The sequence below is a fragment of the Puma concolor genome, chromosome C2, assembly GCF_028749965.1.
Source record: "Puma concolor isolate L17-30 chromosome C2, mPumCon1.1.hap2, whole genome shotgun sequence".
Lineage (NCBI taxonomy): Eukaryota > Metazoa > Chordata > Mammalia > Carnivora > Felidae > Puma > Puma concolor.
Genome location: NC_141675.1, coordinates 91741726 through 91764956, shown reverse-complemented (window position 1 = coordinate 91764956; position 23231 = coordinate 91741726). Strand labels below are relative to the sequence as shown.

Sequence of the window (23231 nt, the reverse complement as noted above, 5' to 3'; positions counted from 1 at the left end):
TTACCTGCTCTTCTCTTTTCTGCTTGCGTAACTGCAGTCCCTCTTCCTCCCTCCTCCTGCGCATCTCATCAGGATTCAGGGACTTATTTTTGTAACTTTTCAGGCGAAAGTTCTCTTTTCCTGGGGTGGTCATGATTTCTACAAAAATGAGAGAGGAAGGGAACAAATGAGCTTAGCTTATGGTAAGGAGCTCTGTTATTCTAATAGCTCAGCCTTTTAAATATATACATGCCCACCCTCACTCTGTAGGGACACCAGAAATGGGTTACTTTTTTTAACAGCTTTATTAAAGTGTACAAGTCAATAGCTTTTGGTATTTTCACAGCCATGTGAAACCATCACCACACGTTTGTTTTTTTTTTTTACATTTTTATCACCTCAAAAAGAAACTGCATACCATCTGCCTATCACTCCTATTCAGGACATTTCATATGAACAGAATCACATGTGTGATCTTTTGTGCCTGGCTTCTTTCATTTAGCATATTTTTAAAGTTTATCTATGTTGCAACATACAGCAGTACTTTATTGCTTTTTATGGCTGAATAATATCCCATTATGTGGATATACCCCATTATATTTTGTATCTACTCATCAGCTGATACACATTTGGGTTCTTTCTTTCCACTTTTTGGCTATTAGGAATAATGCTTCCATAAACATTTGTGGACAAGTTTTTATGTAGACATATGTTTTTTCTTGGGTATATACCTAGGAATGGAACTACTGGGTCACACAGTAACTCTGTTTAATCGTTTCAGGAACTGCCAAAATATTTTTCCAAAGTGCTGTGCTATTTTACATTTCCACCAGCAGGGCATAAGGGTTGACAATTTCTCCACATCCTTGCCGACAATTACTATTACAATTTTTGGTATCTGCTGTCATTTCACATAAATTTATTTCCCAACTGTATATCCTCCATTAAAAAAAAAAAAAAAGTCTATTCAGATTCTTCACCCATTGTTAAGTCGTCTTTTTATCACTGAGTTGTAAGAATTTTTTACATATTCTAGATAGAAATCCTTATGAGATTTATATTTTTTAAATATTTTAATTCTATAGGTTGTCCTTTCACTTTCTTAATGGTGTCCTTTGAAACACAAAAGTTTTTAATTTTGATGAAGTCCAAATCAATCTTTTTTTTGTTGTTGTTGCTTATGCTTTTAGTGTCATACTTAGGAATTATAAATCCTAAATTTCCTATTAGGAGTTTTAAATTTTAGCTTTTACATTTAGGTCAGTCATTCATTTTGAGTGATTTATTATATACGGTATGAGGTAAGGGTCCAAATGCATTCTTTCATAACTGGCTACCCATTTGTTCCAGGCAGGCACCATTTGTTGAAAAGATTTTTCTTCCTCCATTGAATCGTCTTGACACCCTTGTTGAAAATCAAATTGACCATATCTATATGGTTTTATTCAACTCTATTCCATTGATCTCTATGTATACCCTTATGCTGATTCCACATAATCTTGAGTACCATTTTTGTTAAGTTTTGAAATCAGGGGGCGCCTGGGTGGCGCAGTCGGTTAAGCGTCCGACTTCAGCCAGGTCACGATCTCGCAGTCCGTGAGTTCGAGCCCCGCGTCGGGCTCTGGGCTGATGGCTCAGAGCCTGGAGCCTGTTTCCGATTCTGTGTCTCCCTCTCTCTCTGCCCCTCCCCCGTTCATGCTCTGTCTCTCTCTGTCCCAAAAATAAATAAACGTTGAAAAAAAAAATTAAAAAAAAAAAAAAAGAAATCAGGAAGTATAAGTCCTCCTATTTTATTCTTTTTCAAGATTGTTTTGGCTCTTCTAGACACCTTGCAATTCCGTGTGAATTTTAGGAGTGAGCAATTTGTCAATTTCTACAAAGAACTGAGCTGGGATTTTGATATGGACTACACTGAATCTGCAGGTCAATGTGGGGAGTATTGCCATCTTGATGTTAAATCTTCCAAACCACATACAGGATGTTTTTCTATTTACTTAGAGCTTCTTTAGAATCTTTCAACAATATTTTGTAGTTTTCAGTGTTCTACACTTCTTTTGTTAAATTTATTCCTGTTTTAATTTTTTTGATGCTATTACAAATGAATTTTTTTCTTAATTTCACTTTTAGATTGTTCATGATAAGTCTATAGAAATACAATTGATTTTTTTGTATACTGACTTCGTATTCTGCAACTTTGCTGAACTTGTGCATCAGCGCTAATATTTTTTTAGTGGATTCCTTAAGATTTTTTACATACCAGAGCATGTCACCCGCCAGGGACAGTTTTCTTTCTTTCTTTCTTTCCAATCTTGATGACTTTGTGTATTTTTTTTTCATAAGTACCATAGTTAGATACTCTAACACAATGTTAAATATAAATGGAGAAAGCAGACACTCTTGTCTTATTCCTGATCTTAGGGGAAAAGCATTCAGTTTTTCAACATTAAGTATGACGTTATCTTTGAATTTTTCATAGGTGTCTTTATTCATGTTGAGAAAGTTCCCTTCTATTCGTTTTTTTTTTAATGTTTTTATCAATTAAAGAGTGTTGGATTTTGTCAAAAACTCTATGTCTTTGGTGATGACAATGTGACTTTTGTTTTTTGTTTTGTTTACTGATACATTACATTAATTGGTTTGTGAACTTTACACCAACCTTGCATTTCTGGGATAAATGCCACTTGGTTGTGGCATAAAATTCTTTTTATATGTTGGTGAATTAGGTTTGGTAGTATTTGGAGGATTTTTGTGTTTATCTTCATAAGAGATAGTGGTCTATAGTTATCTCGTAATGTCTATGGTATCAGGGTAATACCAGCTTCATAAAACAAGTTGGGAAGTATTACCCCTCTCAATTTTTAGGAAGAGTTAGAATTGTTCTTTAAATGTTTGGTAGAATCCAGTAGTAAAACCATTTGGGCCTGGGCTTTTCTCTGTGGGTACCTTTATGATTAATTCAATCTCATCGCTTGCTATAGGTCTACTATTCAGTGTGTCCATATAAATGTTTCAGCAATTGTCTTTCTAAAAATTTGTCCATTTTATCTAAGCTATGTAATTTATTGGTATACAGTTGTCCATAGTATTCCTTTATAATCCTTTCCATTTTTGCAATCCCAGTAATTTCTGATTCTACTAATTTAAGTCCTTTTTCTCTAGGTCAGTCTGGCTAAAGGTTTGCCAATTTTGTCAATCTTTTCAAGAAACCAGTTTTTGGTTACCTTAATCTTCTCTACCGTTTTTCTATTTTCTAGTTCATTAATTTCTACTCTCATCTTTATTATTTCTCTCCTTCTGCTTGTTTTGGGCTGCTCTTTTTTCCAGTGACTGAAGATGGAAGGTTACTGATTTGAGATCTTTCTTCTTTCTTAATATAAGCATTTATCACGAGAAGTTTCCCTGTAAGCACTGTTTTCTTAGGTAGTAACTTCATTTTCATTTTTCTCAAAGTATTTTCTGATTTCTCTTTTCATTTCTACTTTGACCTACTGGTTATTTATGAGTGTTAATTTCCACATATTTGTGAGTTCCCCAAATTTCTGTTAGTGATTTCTAATTTCTTTCCACTGTGGTCAGAGGACCACCTTTTTTATTTCAATCCTTTTAAATGTATTAAGATTTGTTTTGTGGCCTAGTATATGATCTATCCTTGAAAATGTCCCACGTTCACTTCAGATGCCTAGTTACCTCTAGTAACCTAGTTACTAGTTACCTCTGGTAACATGTTTTGCTTTAGTCTATTTTTTCAGATATTATAATAGCCACTCCAGTGTTCTTGTTATTGCTGTTTGCATAACAGATCTTTTCCATCCTTATACTTTAAATGTATTTGTATCTTTAAACTTAAAGTACATCTGTTGTAGAGAACATATAGTTGGGATACTCTGAAAATCTCTGCCTTTTTTATTACACAATTTAATCAATTCATGTTTAATGTTATTACTTACAGTTTATTTACAACTGCTTTTTCATTTTCTATGTGTCTCATGTCTTTTTTGTTCATTACTTTGACTGCTTTCTTTTGCATTAGGTGAAAATTTTCTAATGAAGCACTAAAATTTCTTTAATGACTTTTTCACTGTATTTTTAGTTTTTCCCCCTAGTGGCTGCTCAAGGGCTTACCATATAACATTTTAACTTCAGACTTATACTAGCTTCAGATTTATTACTCGCTTAATTCCAGTAAGATATAGAAATGCTATGCTATATAGTTCTACTGCCTTTTCCTCCATTTGATGGTATTACTGTTATAGATATATTTAATGTTACAAACCTAATAATGCACTGTAATAATTAATCACCTATATTCATTTCCTTAGCTTGACATAGCTTTGCCTCCACTCACTTCCTCTGTGCTATTGACAGATATGCTACAAATATACTACATTTCCACACCTTATAAGCCCAAGAATCAGTTTTAAGAAAAAAGGAGAAAAAATATGTCCTTACATTCTCTTTTAAAACTACATAATTACCTTCACTGGTACTCTTCATATGGATTCAAATCACTCTCTTGAGATTACTTGCTTTCAGGATAAAAAGCTTCCTTTAGCATTCTTGCAAGGTGGTCTGTAAGTAATAAGTTCTCTCAGTTCCTGTTTATCTGGGGAAAATCTTCATTTCGCTTTCATTTTAAAAAGATAGCTTTGCTGCATATATAGGATTTTTGGTTGACTGTATTTGTCTTTGAGTACTTAAAATGTATTATTACACTGCCTCTCTCCTCCATTGTTTCTGCTGAGAAGTCAGCTATTCTTCTTATCAGTGCTCCCTTGTAAATTAATTCCCTGAAGAAGAGATGAGGAGCTATTTTATGACCTGCTTTTCTCCCTAACCACCCAACCAAATCTCTGAACTAGGGCTCTCAAGTTGGGAGTACAGACAATAGCATGCTTCTCTGAGTGATAACCCCTACAGGCGCTGAGTATTTTGTCCAGGTAGGTAGGAGGGTGGGTGGCACCAGAACTACCTCTCCACCACATATACCAAAACTTAGCATCAGCATCAGGCACCTGGGGGTGGGAAGAGAAATCCTGATGTCCTGCTCCTCCCAAGAAGAAAACCTTCCCTCCAAATGGAAGCCTAGGGCCATTTCCAGAGGCTTTAAACAGCTGTTTTTAAAGTTTTTCCCACTTTTACTAGGGAGTGACCGGGTCTGTAGAGCTCCTTGTGCAGTCAGACTGGAATTCACAGAAGAGTTCCTTTTAAGATGATTTTATTGCACACCTGAATTCAGAATCATTTGATTTATAATGTGCTGTGTTGCATCACCTATTTTACCTGAATCTCTTAACAAACACATGAGGCAAGAAATTATTATTCTCATCCTTTACAGTTAAGGACTCAGGAGGCTAAAAGAGGTGACTTGGCCAGGGTTACATAATATAAGATACAGCAAGGATATGAACCTACGTTCCCGATTATAAACCTGATGCTCTACTGTTATGGACTGAACTGTACTCCTCCACCCTCACCAACTATATATATTGAAGCCCTAACTTCCGATATGACTATATTTGGAAATAGGACCTTTAAGAAGATAATTAAGGTTAATTAAGATGTCATAAGTGTGGAACCCTAATCCAGTAGGACTAGTGTCCTTATAAAAAGAGGAAGAGAAGGTGAGAAGTGTCCTTATAAGAAGAGGAAAAGAGGCACTGGGTGCCTCAGTGGGTTACGCATCCAACTCTTGATTTCAGGTCATTTCAGGTCAGGTCATTATCTCACGGTTCGTGGGTTTGAGTCCCACACTGGGTTCCCTATGCTGACTTAGGCCCTAGTGCAGTGCCTGCTTGGGATTGTCTCTCTCTCTCCCTCGCTCTCTGCCCCTTCCCTGCTCACACTCTCTCTCTCAAAATAAATAAACTTAAAAAAAAAAAAAAAAGAGGAAGAAACACACCAGAAATCTCTTCCCCCATTCTAACCCCCTATGTGCCCACAAATAAGGCCACGTGAGGACACAGCAAGAAGGTGGTCATTTGCAAGTCAGGAAGAGAAGTTCCACCAGAAACCAACCCTGTTGGCACCTTGATATTGGACTTCTGGCCTCCAGAACTGGTATAAAATGAATTTCTGTTGTTTAAGCTACCCAATCTGTGGTATTTTTTACGGCAGTCTAAGCAGACTGATACATATACCCAGTGGCATTTTGTCAGATTGAGTTTTACTAGACTGAAAGGCGGGGGCAATGCAGATGAGAATTTGCAAATAATCCTGAAGGAATCATTTAATGGTGATGACAAATGATCTAGAGAAAAAAGCTGGATTCCTGAAGCAAACAGCATTTTGGCTCTGAAATATCACAATACAGCATTGTAAGAATCAGAAGTTTTAGGTCAGAGAAAGGAGAAAGTCTATAGTAATAGGGCAAGACCTGGATAAAGTTTAACAATACCAAAAGCCAATTAGACTTCAATAACTGGAAGCCTACACTCAACATGGAGCTGGAAGGGCACATAATTTAGGAAAAGCAATGTCAGGAATACACACACATGCACATATACAGAAAGAAAGAATAAATGATAAAACAAATGGAGTAAAAGATAAAATGTGGAATGTGGATGAAGGGTAAAAAGGAGATTTTTATACACTTCTTGAAATTTTCAAATTACTGCAAACATTTTTTTAATATAAAAAAATCTAACAGGGAAGGAATATTCATACAAAACTACTATTCACTTACTTCTGTTTATTAAAGTGACTTAAGAAGCCAAGTCCAGAGAAGAGGGCTAGCCTTAAAGCTCTCTTTTCAAATTTACTTCTTAGTACGGCAACGTAGAAAAAATACTAAACTTCTGTGAGCCTCGGTTTCCTTATGTGCACAATGGGGATATTACCTTATAAGGTGAAGAGAAAAAAGATGAAAGCATACTCCCGCTGTCTGGCCCATATATAGCTCACACCTGATATTTGTGTAATGAAGAAATGGCTATAAATAGTTCCAAAGGTTCAAAAAAAGATCTCTTCTGACTAAAGTGATGAGGGATAGCTTCATAGAGAAGATGGTGTTTCAGTTAGGCTGTAAAGGATAGATAGGATTTCAGCAGTTGAAGTTAAAAGAGAAAGACGCACAAAACAGAAGAGTACAAAGAAAAAGGCACAAATGTTAGAAAGCACAACTGATGAGGAATATCAAGAAGTCCTATTTGATTAGAGCAACTGCTCTGCAAAAGGAAACAGACATGAGAAATGCCAGCACCTCTCTGTTTTTTCTTTCTTTTTCTGTTAAACGGTGGCATCTGAGAACTCACAAATGATTTCAACACTCAAACTAATAATTTCTATCATCCTTAGAGTGCACTTGTGCCTTTCAAATTATAAAAAGGCTTGGGGCAGCTCAATTGGTTGGGTGTCCGACTCTTGATTTCAGCTCAGGTCATGATCTCACAGTTTGTAAGTTTAAGCCTCGCTTCAGGCTATGTGCTGGCAGTGCACAAGCAGGCGCCTGCAATGCCAGCACAGAGCCTGCTTGGGATTCTCTCTCTCTCTGCCCCTCCCCAACTTGTGCACGCACACGTGCTCTCTCGCTCTCTCTCAAAATAAATAAATTTTAAATAAATAAATAGCTCACATTTTTAAAAAAATGAACACTACGAAAGGGCATAAACAGAAAAATGGAAATGTACTTCCTCTTAAAGGTAACCACCATCAGGTTCTCTGCATATCCTTTCAAAAACTGGTTATACACATATCCTTCTGGTTTTTATTGTACATGGATGGGGAAATTACACACTCAGTTCTGCACTTCTGCTTCAACTCTGGACAACTTTCCATTTCAATGCCTATAAATTATTTTTAATAAAGTAATTTTTATACAATAACTAGACACTAAACATTAATGACAATTAGGTTTGTCTCCAATTTCTTATCACAAATAATGCTTTAACCAATATTCTCCTTCATGTATTTGCACACATTCAGTTATATCCATTAATGAATTCTAAACAGTGTAACCCAAAGGTCTAAAGCACGTGCATTTAAAATTCTGAGAGTCAAAGTACTCTCTAAAATGCTGAACCAATGTACACGAGCATGTAGGAGGAAGTTGCCCACCACCATCATTAAACTCAAAACTGGTTCAAACTTTTCTGTATTTGACAATATCATATGTGAAAAAATGCTTTTCATGAGAACTATTTTCATAATATTACTAAGATACTATCTATGCTATTTTTCACTTTCACTCATAAGTTTTTCAGAAGCTTTATGACGTGATGACATCATTACTCTGACGCTTAATAGAGTGTGTACTGTGTATTTCTGTGTTCCAAATATTTCATTCAGGGCACCTGATTGGCTTAGTCAGTTAAGCATCCAACTCTTGGTTTCAACTCGGGTCATGATCTCACGGTACATGAGGTCAGGCCCCATATGGAACTATGAGCTGATGGCGCAGAGCCTGCTTGGGATTCTCTTCTCTCTCTCTGCCCCTTCCCCTCTCCCTCTCTCTCTCTCAAAATAAATAAGTAAACATTAGAAAACACTTTACATAAAATTTGTTTTGATTTCTAATATAATAAATATTAACAGATATAAAACAATAACATCAACAAAAGTTCTCTGGAGTCCTCAATAAGAACGTAAAGAAGTTCCCAGGCCAAAAAAGTAATAACTCTTAGTCCAATCTTTTCTTTCTTTAAAAAAAGTCATTGGATATTTAGATAACATTCTAACTGTAAGTTAAAGAAACTCAACATCTTTACAATACTGTCTTCTTGGTGAAGAATTAAATATGTATTTACAAGATACCAGGATGGCTCAGCTGGTTAAGCATCTGATTCTTGGTTTCAGCTCAGGTCATGATCTCACGGTTCATGGGATCTCGCCCTGCATTGGATCTGCACTAAGAGCACAGAGCCTGTTTGGGATTCTCTCCCTCCCTCCCTCTCTGCTCCTGGATGGCTCTCACACATGCATGCATGCTCTCTACCCCTCTATCCCTCTCAAAATAAACATTTTTTAAAAAGCCAGGTTTAGGGGCGCCTGGGTGGCGCAGTCGGTTAAGCGTCCGACTTCAGCCAGGTCACGATCTCGCGTTCTGTGAGTTCGAGCCCCGCGTCAGGCTCTGGGCTGATGGCTCGGAGCCTGGAACCTGTTTCCGATTCTGTGTCTCCCTCTCTCTCTGCCCCTCCCCCGTTCATGCTCTGTCTCTCTCTGTCCCAAAAATAAATAAAAAACGTTGAAAAAAAAAATTTAAAAAAAAAAAAAAAAAGCCAGGTTTATTGAGGTATAATTTATAATTTACATTCAGTAAAACTTAACATTTAAGTAAACACAAAGAGAGAACATTTCCTTTACTACAAGAAGTTCTGTCAGGTCTCCTTCTGGTAAATCCACTCCCTTCTCAACCCAAGGCACTCAATGATTTATTTTCTATCCTTATAGTTTTGCATTTTCCAGAATGTAAAATGGTTGGAACCACCCAGTATGTAGCCTTTTGAATGTGGCTTCTTTCAGTCAGTATTAACTAATTTGAGATTCATCAATTTTGTTGCATCTATCAATAATTCATTCCTTTTATTGCTGAATTGTATTCCACTGTATTCCACATTTGATCTATTTGCCAACTGATAGACATGTGGGTTGTTCTCAGTTTTTGGTAATTATGAATAAGCTACTATAAATATTCACATAAGGTTTTTGTGTGAACAAATATTGTCATTTTTCTTGGGTAAAAAACTAGGAATGACACTGCTGGGTCATATGATAAGAGTATGTTTAACTTCAGAAGATTGTCAAACTGTTTTCCAAAGTGGCTATACCATCATGCATTCCTACCAGCAATCTATTAGCTCCAGCTGTGTTGCAGTATGGTTTTGAGATATCTTGAAAAATGACATCTAAGCACCTACCACCCATTCATATCTATTTTACTTGTTTCTAAAACTTGAAATGTGTGTTGAATTTTTATGACTTTTTTGGCAGTTATTAAAATGGTCAAGTTTATCTATCTCGACCTATTAAGTATGGTGAGATATTAATAGATTTCTTAATATTGAATGATTGTTTCTTAGAATACACACACTTGGTCATGGTGTATCACCCTTTTAAACTCTATGTTAATATTTTCTTTAAAATTTTCACACCGTTTTGGGGTGCCTGGGTGGCTCAGTCAGTTGAGCATCTGACTTTGGCTCAGGTCATGATCTTGTGGTCTGTGGATTCGAGTCTCACATCAGGCTCTGTACTAACAGTTCAGAGCCTGGAGCCTGCTTTGGATTCTATGTCTCCCTCTCTCTCTGCCCCTCCCCTGCTTGTATTGTCTCTCTCTCTCTCTCTCAAAAATAACAAACATTTAAAAAAAACTTCAAAAACATTTCTACACCACAGATCAAAACCACAGTGAGTTATTATCCAACATCTGTCAGAAATAGACAAGAAATAACAAGTGTTGGAGAGGATGTGGAGAAAAAGGTGAAAATGCAAACTGGTGTAACCACTGTAGAAAAGAGTATGGAGGTTCCTCAAAATATCAAAAACAGAATCACCAAATGATCCAGTAATTCCACAACTGGGTATTTACCCAAAGAAAACGAAAACACTCATTCCAAAAGATATGTGCAACCCTACATTCACTGCAACATTGTTTACAACAGCCAAGGTATGAAAGGAAGCTAAGTGTCCACTGATAGACAATAAACCAATAGATAAAGACGGGGTGTATATATATACACAGTGGAATGTTACTAAGCCAACCAAAAAAAAAAAAAAGAGAGAGAGAGAGAGAGAGAGAGAGAGATCTTGCCACTTGCAACAAGATGGATAGACCTAGAGATTATGCTAAGTGAAATAACTCAAAGACAAATACCCTATGATTTCACTTATATGTAGAATCTAAAAAACAAAACAAAAAGCAAAACCAACCCATAAATACAAACTGGTGGTTTCCCAGAGGGGATGGAGGAGTGAAAGGATGGGTAAAAGAGATGAAGGGGAGTGGGAAATACAGAATTCCAGTTATGGAATAAGTCACAGGGATGGAAGGAAGGGAAAGAAGTCACTAGGGAATATAGTTAACGGTACTGTAACATTGTCGTATGGTGACATATAGTAGCTACACTTGTGGTGAGTATTGCATAGGTATAGAGTTGTGGAATGACTATGTTGTATATTTGAATGTAATGTAACATTGTATTAACTACAACTTCAATTAAAGAAACAAACAAAAAAAAAACCCATATGGGGCGCCTGGGTGGCTCAGTTGGTTAAGCATCAGACTTCAGCTCAGGTCAGGATCTTGCAGTTTGTGGGTTAGAGCACTAGGTCGGACTCTGCCAACAGCTCAGAGTCTGAAGTCTGCTTCAGATTTTGTGTCCCCCTCTTCCTCTGCCCCTCCCCCGCTCTGTCCTTCCCTCCCTCTCTCAAAAATAAATAAACATTAAAAAAAACATAAAAGAAAAATTTGTATGCCACTATACATAAATGAGATTATTTAATATAATATCTTCCTCTCCTCCTTTTTGTGGGGTACAGAGATATATCTGCCACATTGAGAATTTTGAAAAAACACATGGGTATGATTCCAATTAAATGACGTTCTACAACAGACAAAACTATGTAAACAGTTAAAAGATAAGTGGTTGCCAAAGGTTTTCAGGGTGGAAGGAACGAACAGCAGAGCAGAAAGGATTTTTAGGGCAGTGAAACTATTATGTATGATACTTTACTGGATTATGTGGATACCAGCAACGATATATTTGTCAAAACACCAAAGAATGTACAACACAGAGAATGAATGCAAACTTAATGTAAACTATGGACTTTGGATAATGATGTATCAGTGTTAGTTTCATTACAACAAATGTACCACTCTAATGCGAATGTTAATGGTGGGGAAGGTAGTGGGGTACATGGGAACTCTACTTTCCATTCAATTTTGTTATGAACCTAAAACTACTCTAAAAAAAAGTCTATATTAAAATAAAAAATCTTAAATATTTCTACATCCCTACTGATAACTGAGATTGGTTGGTTCGCCCTCCTTATGGAGAAAAGAGGGAATTACATCTGCCATGTGGGAGAGCTTTTTGAAAAACAGGCACCTCAGCTGTACTTCCAAAGAATTTGATTAATAAGTCTGAAGCACATACTAGGTCTCCGGTGTTTAGTTTTTTCCTTTAAAGATTTCCAAGTAAATTCTGATACGCCTCTGCAACTGAAAAACATTATAGTGAAGCAAAAGCTTTACTGGAAAACAATGCAAAATACAGTTGAAACTTAAGCTTACATTGGATTGAAAGGAACTTTGATAACAAAGAAATGAAACAAAATCTATACAGGATTATAAAATGAATAACAAAGTAATAGTATGAACAATTTTGCTAACCCTAAGCAATTATTTTTAGTGTATTATCACCTACACAATTAATTTAAAAAACCTAAGTTACTGTCAATAATTTTTCAAAATACTCTCTCAGGAACCAGGAGCCTTAACAATTACAGCCATCGTGCCTAATTTTCCATGGTTTCTAAGGAAATAAAGCCAAGAAAGCAACAAAATTAAAAACCAGATGCAAAACTGGTGGTAAAACAGAATGCACTCTACTCTTCCAAAATGAAATCTTCCACTTTTTCCTTCATGTCCATTTAGTTAATTGTCAAATTTTCCTTATTATTCTATCCCAAGTGTTTGATTTTATCTACCCCTGTCCACTCTCAACTGCCACCAGTCTGGTCCAGGTCCTTGTCATCCTAATATCCACATAACTGAAAAAACTCTAACCCACCCTTCCTTAACCTTGGGACTCCGCTGTTCTTCAATTCATCCTTCATACAGCTCTCTGATTAATCTCAACACCTTTTTCGCTGTATTACCTCAAGCTTAAGGACCCAGAGTGAGTCTTTGGCATATCTCAGATCAAATTTGAACTTCTTTGTCCTACAAGATCCCTTGACCTTGATTCACTCAATATTCTTTTCATCCTATACCAATGTTTACCCAACATACTGACTGTACGTCTTTTTATATTTTATTATATTCAAGATGACATATATTTACTGTTCTGAGTCAATCCACCCAGTCGTAAATCCCAACACACTAAAAACTCTAAATATTTAACATTCACAATATTCTTTGTGAAACACCATAAATTACTAATACAGTTAATCATATAAACTAAGCATAATTTAATTAGAAAATATGACATGCTTTTAATATAAAAAAAAAAAAACCGGGGCGCCTGGGTGGCGCAGTCGGTTAAGCATCCGACTTCAGCCAGGTCACGATCTCGCGGTCTGTGAGTTTGAGCCCCGCGTCGGGCTCTGGGCTGATGGCTCAGAGCCTGGAGCCTGTTTCCGATTCTGTGTCTCCCTCTCTCTCTGCCCCTCCCCCGTTCATGCTCTGTCTCTCTCTGTCCCTAAAATAAATAAACGTTGAAAAAAAAAATTTAAAAAAAAAAAACCAAAACCACAAAGTATGATTACAAAATAGGTTATGGATTTATAAATTTAAGCATAAATGAATTAAGTATAAAAAACCTTTCAGTTCATTTGTAAATACTACTCCTTTCTTACCAACTTCTAATCAAGTGGTAGCAGGCCCCTTTAAAATATTTTAATAAAAATTAGAGAAGAAAAATAAAATTGAAAATATTCTACTCATTTTTTTTCCTGTAAAATGATTCAAAGAGTTCCTTTATTTTAGTGACAACATTCTAGTGTTCAGTGGGGGCAAAGCCTGGAAAACACAGCCCTAAGCCACTCCTGTGAAAAGTCAATGCTGTAGACATAATTCATAGGTGCTCATCCGTGGTTCCATCTTATAGCTTTAACCCCATTAATCTAAATAGAAATCTCTATTTTCTCTCATGTCCCAGCTTCAAATTTTCTTCCAATGAGAAGTTGACTATAACCTTTGACCCTGAATTCTGACTTCACCTTCCAGTATCTACAGATTCCCAACCTGCAATGTTCACCAAAGACATTCTCAATATCCAAACATTTAAAGGAAAATATTTACTAAGGATTTTTAGAAATCCATACCCTAGGATTCAGTAATTCTACTTTTGGAATACACCCAAATGAAATAAAATTAGCAGTATGTGTAAGACTGTTCACTGCATTGTGATTGTTACAATGAAAAATTGTAAACCTAAAACTCCCAAACAGAGGGCTTGGTTATGGAAATGATTAATAATATTCTGAGAAATGAGAAAAACAACACTAACATGGGAAAAATCTGGCCAATAACGTATGAAAAATCTGGATGCTGAGAAACAAAAACCCAACTTATTTTCTATATTTTTAAAGTGGAATACAAATACTTTAAGAGCAAATTAATATTTTTCTATACCTTCCAAATTTTCTACAGTAAGCAACTGTACTATTTATACAATAAGAAAACTTTCAAAAACTAGAACTGAAAGCATGTATTTACTACAGTGAAGCTTCCTAGCCTACCTAAAACCCTGAAATTTCTTTACTTTTGGCAAGAATTTTGTCATCTCAATGTTCTGTTATTTCATCAAAGTTCTGATCGAATAGATCTTTAAGAAAAACTACCTCTTCCCTTATTTATTTGTAGCTGGATTTTTTTAGATAAATCTTTCCCAAAAATTGGTGTAGAGTTCCTTCATGTTAAAAAAAAACTTTACAAACTTGCCTTAATCCAATTCATATTCATTACTGAACTTATTAGTTCTGTAATATATCTATCACATGTGCACTTATGAGGGTTTTCACATTTCAAATTAAGAAGCAGCACATATAGGATGTAGCTTTCTTCCCAAAACATATTAACAACTAAAGATCAGAAATTATAATTTTTTTTTAAGATTTTATTTTTAAGTATAATCTCTACACTGAACATGGGACTCAATCCCACAACCCCGAGATCGGGTTGCAGGCTCCACCAACCGAGCCACCCAATTGCCCCTCAGAAATTTTCTTTTTAAAAACCAATTTTTGGGGCCCCTGGGTGGCTCAGTCAGTCAAGCATCCCACTTCAGCTCAGGTCATGATCTCGCAGTCTGTAAGTTCGAGCCCCACATCAGACTGTGTGCTAACAGCTTAGAGCCTGGAGCCTGCTTCGTTCAGATTCTGTGTCTCACTGGCACTCTCTGCCACTCCCCCACTCACACTTTGTCTCTCAAAAATGAATAAATGCTAAAAAAAAAAATTAAAATGTAATTTTAGAGGTGCCAGGTGGCTCAGTCAGTTAAGCATCCAACTTTGGCTCAGGTCAAGATCTCACAGTTCACAAGTCTGAGCCCTGTGTCAGGCTCTGTGCTGACAGCTCAGAGCCTGGAGCCTGTTTTGGATTCTGTGTCTCCCTCTCTGCCCCTCCCCCACTCACACTCTGTCTCTTTCAAAAATGAACATTAAAAATAATAATAATAAATAAAATTTAGGGGCACCTGGGTGGCTCAGTCGGTTAAGCGTCCGACTTTGGCTCAGGTCATGATCTCAACGGTCGGTGAGTTCGGTGCCCCACGTCGGGCTCTGTGCTGATAGCTCAGAGCCCGGAGCCTGCTTCAGATTCTGTGTCTCCCTCTCTCTCTGACCCTCCCCCATTAATGCTCTGTCTCTCTCTGTCTCAAAAATAAATAAACATGGGGCGCCTGGGTGGCGCAGTTGGTTAAGCGTCCGACTTCAGCCAGGTCACGATCTCGCAGTCCGTGAGTTCGAGCCCCGCGTCGGGCTCTGGGCTGATGGCTCAGAGCCTGGAGCCTGTTTCCGATTCTGTGTCTCCCTCTCTCTCTGCCCCTCCCCCGTTCATGCTCTGTCTCTCTCTGTCCCAAAAGTAAATAAAAAAAAAAAAAGTTGAAAAATAAATAAATAAACATTAAATAAATAAATAAGTAAATAAAATTTAATTTTAAATTAAAAAAATTTTAAATGTATACTAAGCATAGCACTGAGCATACAGCAGTCCCCAAATGTTGTGGAATGAACAGATCAGAAAATAAAGAGTTTAGGAAATAATATAATATTGTGTGTCAACTATACTCAAATAGAAAAAAAGAGTTTATATAAAGAAATAAAATGGCAAATCTGGTAGATTAATCGATGCTAAAATTATTAACTTTTTTTTAAAGGAATGAACCACGGGATAGAAAAAAAACAGAATCACAGATGAGATGTCAAAACCTTGTTAGAAGCTGTAAAACAAATGGTCAAATGATATTTTATTAGCAAAGTGGAGAACTCTAAAGCCTAAACACCTGCAAAAAAGCTGATTCACACTGCCCACAAGCAGGAGGCTTCACAGGCATCTTTGAAGGTAGACAGGAATGGGACTAAAACCTAGAAGGTTAGCTGAAAATCTACAGTCATCACAGCCAGATTTCCTCCCCCACTGTTTAGAGCCAGCAACCATCCCTTCCCCAACCCTACAGTTCTTGAGAGGATTGCTCTGCAGAAACCAAACTAAAGACTCTAAGTACAGGTGCCATACAGAAAACAGGATTACATGAACACAATGAACAGTGAGAACCCCAGCTACTTTTTAAGATGAATTCTCAAAACATAGCAGCCAGGTATATACATCCTCCAGGCAAGAGGCTGGAAGTTCTCTTTCTGGATCCAGGAAACTGATGAGACCACGAGAAAGGACCTACAAGTGTCCCCTCCTCCCATAAGTGGCCACCTTCAACATGCCACACCTACAGAGTTTTCAATTCCATTTTTGGCACTTCACTCTTAAATATGAATGGGCAAACCCTGTAAGATGAAGGCTGGGGAAAGCCTCTATACAGAAAAGACAACAATAGAAACAAAAAAAGGAACTTAAAGAAACAGCAAATGGGAGTGGGAGGGAGAAAACTTAAAAACTATTATCTTCAGAAGGATTATAGTGTCTGTGAATCAATATAAAGATATTATAGCAGGAGCACCTGGGTGGCTCAACCGGTTAAGCATCCAACTTCGGCTCAGGTCATGATCTCACAGTTTGTGAGATTGAGCCCTGCATCAGGCTCTCTGCTGTCAGTATGGAGACCCTTTGGGTCGTCTGTCCCTCTCTTTCTCTGCCTCCACCCTGCTTGTGCTCTCACTCTCAAAATTAAATAAACATTAAAAAAAATTTTAAGATACTGGAAGAATGAGCTCTAAAAAACTTAAAATGTGGACAGAAATTAAAAACTCAATAGAAAGGTTGGAAGATAATACTGAGGAAATTTCTTAAGAAGCAGAACAAAAAGACTAAGTAATGGAAAATAAGAAGGAAAAGAAAATTAAAAGAACAGCCTAAGAGTTCCAATACCCAAATACAAATTCCAAGAGAGAACAAAAAAAATTGATGAGGAAGGGATTATCAAAGAAACAAGGCATCAAATTTAGAACACCCATTCAATGAGAGACACTATAGGCAAAATTAACAGAAAGATGACAGGCTTAGAGAAGATATTTTCCAAGCCTAAAAGGAACAGACCATTCAAATCTAACCTCCACAAGGAACCTCTGCAAACCAAAAAGACAGTAACCCAAAGGAAAGAGAAACAAAGAACAAAATAGACAATTTTCAAAAGGGAAAACTTGAACGGATCCAAAAGATGCTCAAACTCATTAGTAATCAGAGAATGTAAACTGAAATAGTGAGATGCCACTTTATATCCATTGCTGGCAAATATTACAAAGTTGAATAAAAACAAGTACTGACAAAGATGTGGGCAAACAAGAACCCTCCTATACTTCTACTAGGCACATAAACCAGCTCTCCTATTCTATAACCCAGGAATCCCACTCTTGTGTGTATATCCGAGAGAACTTCTCACACAGGTCCACAATAATGTACAAGAGTATATTTACCATGGTGTCTTTGTGATGCCAGAAAGGCAACTCAGGTGGGAAAGAAAAATAAAATGTGCCAGATGTGTATTATGGAATTACATCACACACAATTATATGTACAGACAACAAAACAGAAAAGTCTCTAAAACAATGCTGAATAAAAAAAAGTAAGAAACAGGACAAGGTCTATAACACAATAAACTAAATACGTACACACACACCACTACATATTTCACAATTATTCAATGATTCATATATAATCAAGGAATATATCAGTCACAATGCAGTGAATGCCTACTGAAAACGGTAATGGGGAAACAGGGCTCAGAAATCAAAGAAAAACTTAAAGGATCTTGTATGGTTTGCTGACAGTGTGTCAAGAACTGGGAAGCATAATTAACTTGAAAACTATTTTTACCTAAAGTCCAGAAAATAATTTTAAAAAATTCTCCAGAACTAAATGACATGAAGCATTCATGCTTGTAAGCTTTCATTAAGTGCCCTTAAATTAAAAAAACAATGGGGCGCTTGGGTGGCTCAGTCGGTTAAGCGTCCGACTTTGGCTCAGGTCACGATCTCACCCCGCATTGGGCTCTGGGCTGATGGCTCAGAGCCTGGAGCCTGCTTCTGATTCTGTGTCTCCCTCTCTCTCTGCCCCTCCCCCGTTCATGCTCTGTCTCTCTCTGTCTCAAAAATAAATAAACGTTAAAAAAAAAATTAAAAAGCAAAACAACTTATTTAGGCATATTATCATGGAATTTCAGGGGTTAAAAATAATATTCTGGGGTGCCTGGGTGGCTCACTTGGTTCATGGGAAGGTCACATACAAACAAAGAAGACTCAGAATGGTTTTGGACTTCAACAGCAGCAATGGAACACAAGAAAACAACAAGCTATGACTTTAAAATTTTTTAAGCCTACAATTTTATACCCAGCCAAATTACTGATGAAACGTTAAGATAGACTAGAGATCTATTTCAATTATGCACAATCTCAGAAAGTTTTTACTTCCCAGGTACTCTTTCTCAGGAGGCTAAAAAAAAATAGGAGAAACACGAGACCCAAAACAGGAGAGAGGCAAAGAGAATTTTAAGAGTGATGTAAAGATAAGTTCCAGGATAACAGGTGGCAAGTAGGCCTAGAAAGTAACCAGTCCAGATTGCATTAAAGAGACAGAGTTCTAAGACAACTATTTCAGGAAATAAAGAGAGAAAAAAAAGTATTAACTCCTGGAAAAACACAAATAGGTTAACAGAAGAAATGACATCATAATAGTACATGGTTCAGTTGTGAATATTTACATAGTTATTGTAAACACTCTGAATATTGACTTAATAAAGGACTATGATAATTATACTGAGAGATTGGGAGGGAGAGGCTGTGTGTGTGTGTGTGTGTGTGTGTGTGTGTGTGTGTGTGTGTAAGAAAGTCCATAAATAATGCCTGAAATTGCTATATCATGAAAAAGCAATAGAAACAACTTATTAATAAATGAGAGTAAACAGCTTTAAAAAAAAAGGTAGCCTCTAATAGTACAGAGGCTAGGACAGGGGACAATTGTTTTTCACATATTATTCTAGTTAAAAAATTGTATTTTTAATGGCAATAAAGGAAGAAACTTGAACAGTCTTCCTTCAGCCTTTAGTGAAGTAGATCTTCACAGTATCATTTCATGATGCTAAACCAACTAAATCTAGTTTATTCTGCTTGGAAGACTGAACTGCAAACCAAGGAAAAACCAAGTTTCAATGGTTGGTGTGAACATAGTACAAATAGCCCTGTTTGAATTCCAGCTCCATCATGTACTCCATGAAGTAGGACAAGTTACCTAACCACCCTATACATGTTACCACCTCTTCAAAGTGGTTTTGCAAGGATAATTAAGTGAAAACAATTAATGTAGTACTTGATCCATCAATAGATGTTAGTCCCTCCTGTTTGTCTTTGTTTCCTAGCTACAAGCCCCCATTCTGACCCCAAGCTGCCTTGTTGGTCAGAATACAGAGACTCATGGACAACTCAGCAAATATCCCTCCTCATGCTGGAAAATCAATCACGATGAGTAAGCAGACTTATCTTTGTATATGAAGGGCAGCATTATTCTTGTTATGTGAAGAAGATTATCCCCATTATCCACATTCTGGATTATTGCCTGCTTTCAAGAACTGCCCCAATTAATCTACTATACTAGGTCAGAAACATTTTATCACTTAGATCTGTATTTGGTTGGGTTGTAACATCTTTAAAAAAAAAAAAAAAAACCAGAACTGCACGTTCCATCAGTCTTCATCCCTGCTCTTTCACTGCAGGGCCTCAAAATTTTCTAATGCAGGCCCTATCTGGCCCCCCATTGGCCTGGGGCCACCTCCTGCTTACTGCAGCAAGACCGGAGTGAAATCAGCCCCAATCAGCTAATTGAATTGTTTACCATTTCCAATGTTTTCTTCCATTATTATGGCTGAATTCATAATACCTGCATAGTACAGCGATCTTAAAACAAAGACTTTGAGTAATAGGGAATTACCTTCATCACTAGGTCAGTCACCTTTATTTGCATAGCCCAAAATCTTAATTGATTTTATGCAAAGTATTCATACATATTTCTAAAAACAATCTGACAGACTTCAAAACATAAACATCATAAATCATCAAGACAATCGCTAATTTAGCAAACATTGTGTTAAAACACTCGTGATAAGAAGGGTAAGCTATAATCCCTAATCTCAAATGAAAGGGAAAAGGTAGAAACTAAATTGAGAGCAACAAAGAACAAAGAAAATAGTCCAGGAAACAACTGAGAGAAATTCCAAACTATCTGATATAGTTTATAACATGGCTGAGGCTAAGGAAAATTACAAAAGTTGGACACAGCTCTGAACTCCCACCCCACTCCCAATAGCCAAAGTGTGAAGAGCAACAGGATAAACAGGATGGCTTACAAAAGACAAATGATCTAATAAAAACAGTCATTTGTTTAAAAAAAAAAAAAAGCCTACCACTGGGCTCTTAAAAAGAATTTGTCTCTAAGGTATCTACCTCATAAGGCCCAATAAATAAATTAGCAATGAAGATTTTTTTCATGTTGTCTTTTCTTATGTACCAATTGTAGATAAAAGTCAATGTCCATAACATTAAATCACAGTTCCCTGAAGAGGGCCTAAAGTAACAAAATGCAAGTATACTGACTTCAGGTGAGGTTGTTTACTTCTGTCATTTGGTTTTAGGTTTTTATATGTTTTGTTTCTCTACTAGACTGTAAACTCAAGGCTCATGTCTAATTCCATTTAAACTTCTTTTGCTATTTACTAGAGTACGTTACAATTTCTGCTCAGTTATAATGACTGATAAAATGCCAAGCAGTTAATACTTGTATTCACTCTATGTCAGTCTTCCCCTCCACACTATCAATTCCATGGGGGTAGTAACAGCGTTTTGGCTGTGTCTGTATCCCTGGTCTGAAGGCATACAATCACTCATTAAGTATATACTGAATGAATGGATTAAGTAATAATTTTTAAAAAACACACACATATACAACCAAGAGGTATGTAAGGAGGGGAGAAATAATTCTTAAAATGGCAGTGATCTTGTGTTTTCAGGCTGTTTCCAAAAAGAGCTAGATGACCTTAGGTGAGTTACTTAACTTCTCTGACTTTCAAAGCTTTTATCTGTAGAATGGAAAAATTAACATCTACTTCAGAGTTACTGTAAGCATTAAATGTTTTACCATACCTAAAGTACTCGGCAAAATACCTGGAAAGGAGTTCAAATGTTCATTCCTTCTCGCACATCCTCCATCTTATAATCAAGTATACAGAGTGGCCCCCCCAAGAATAAATGATTTCAGTGAAAATGCAATATACTTCACTATCATTTGCCTTCGAAAAGTTAAAATTGCATCTTAACAATCTTTAAGGGGAAATAACTTCTGGATCCGTTCCAAAATATTACAAATACAAGAACAAGTTAATCTCGAGAATGAGCCTGGAAGCAACAAGAGGGTAAAATCACTTACTCATCTACTGCTGAGAAACAGAGGTTTTGAAGGAACTGTTTCTTAAAAAAGGATGAAAAAGTAATATTTATTTTAGCATGTTTTAGAAAAAAAAGCACTTCAAATTTGTTTACTTGGCATTTAAACCTTAAAAATCAGTGATTTTGAAATCTTTCCCTTAAAAGTGAAACATAAAATACTTTCATTCAAACCTAAAACCTTCCTTCAAGACTTCCTTGACTCCAGTCATCCTTCAGTTTTTCTCCTCCCATTTTGTGCTTCATCGAATACTTCGCTGTTTCCCTCGCATCACCAGTTACACACGCTGTGTGCAGACTAAGTTCTGTCATTCCTATAATTACCACACCCCGGTCAGCCGCTTCAGGCCCATGTTGTTATGACATCTGTAAACTGCAGTCGTCCGTCTCCACCCCCGCCCCCCCCCCCCCCCCCAACCACCGGCTCCAGCACGGGCTGTAACTTGTGAATTCCCGAGACGGGATTTCTACCCGCGCCCCCTGCTCCCTCCTGCCCCAAATCCCAGCACCCGGCGCTGCCCACCCCCGCCCCCCGCTCGCACGGGGCCGCGGCGCAGGCTCGGCGCTCGCCTCCTCTCAGCCCCGCTGCCTCGGCGCCCCGCAGTCCCCGGCGCCGCTTCCAGCCCCGCCGCCGCCCCGCCCTGCCTCGCCACGACCGGCGTTCCCGATGGCGATCACACCAGCGATCCCCACCCCCACCCTCCCCTCCGCCGGCCGCGCGGCCGTTAGGACCGCCGGGCCGTGACGCATGGACGCGCCGCGAGCGCCCGGGCCCAGGAACCCAAGCTCGAGCCCGTCCGGCGCCCGCCCTCGCCCCGGGGCCTCTCCCGGGTCCCGCCGAGGACTACCGGATCCGCCGGCGGGAGGGGGAGGGGCCGAGGCCGCGGGGCCCCGCACTCACCAGACTCAAGGCAACCGATCCCGGTGCCGATGCTGGGGTGAGCCGCTTGCTCGCTTGCCTGCCCGCCGTTCCTCTCCCGCGCACAAGCTCCAACAGCCGGCCAGCGCCGGTGCTCACCAGGCCCTCGCTCTCCGCCGCCGCGCACCCAGCAGCAAGACCCTGCTCAGCGGGCGTTCGCAGTGCGCCTGCGCGCGGGGGCCGACCCATGCGCCTGCGCACTCCCCTCCGCTGCCCTGATGCAGAGGCTGCCGGGAGACGTAGTCTTCCAGCCGTCTTTCTCTGCAAGCCCTAGAGGTTAGCGGGAACCAATGAAGAGTCCAGGATTTGGGAGGTTTCGCTGAGGAGGAGGGTAGTAGGCAAAGGCAAAGGTTGGAGAATCGTGGTGTAGGGACCATAGGACTGTACTTAGCTTGAATTGCAAAAGTATGTCTACAAACCTGTCTTCGTAGCTCTTCCAGGGCGGATGGATCCTTGCCTCACCTGTCCATAACCAGCCTCTAACATGGTTGGTACCTAGCACACGTTTATTGAACGAATCATGGAATGAATGAAAGCTGAGGGCGTATTACAAGTGTTAAAAGTCAGTGCCTCG

General features: G+C 38.2%; 1 protein-coding gene across 4 annotated transcripts in view; it reads right to left on the bottom strand.

Moving 5' to 3' along the window:
* Positions 1 to 22823, bottom strand: part of KPNA1 (karyopherin subunit alpha 1) — a 71193-nt gene extending 48370 nt beyond the window's left edge. The window contains exons 1-3 of one of the 4 annotated variants that reach the window (XM_086675262.1): positions 22640 to 22823; positions 6662 to 6815; positions 5 to 138 (exon numbers count right to left, since the gene is read on the bottom strand). In XM_086675262.1, coding sequence (XP_086531388.1) covers positions 5 to 133 — 129 coding nt within the window. In that variant the 5' untranslated portion in view covers positions 134 to 138; positions 6662 to 6815; positions 22640 to 22823. Of the gene's footprint in view, positions 1 to 4; positions 139 to 4454; positions 5083 to 6661; positions 6816 to 20742; positions 21824 to 22639 lie in introns of those variants that run through there. The other 3 variants (XM_025913952.2, XM_086675263.1, XM_025913951.2) reach the window with 3 other exon arrangements.
* Between the last annotated feature and the right edge of the window lie 408 nt (positions 22824 to 23231).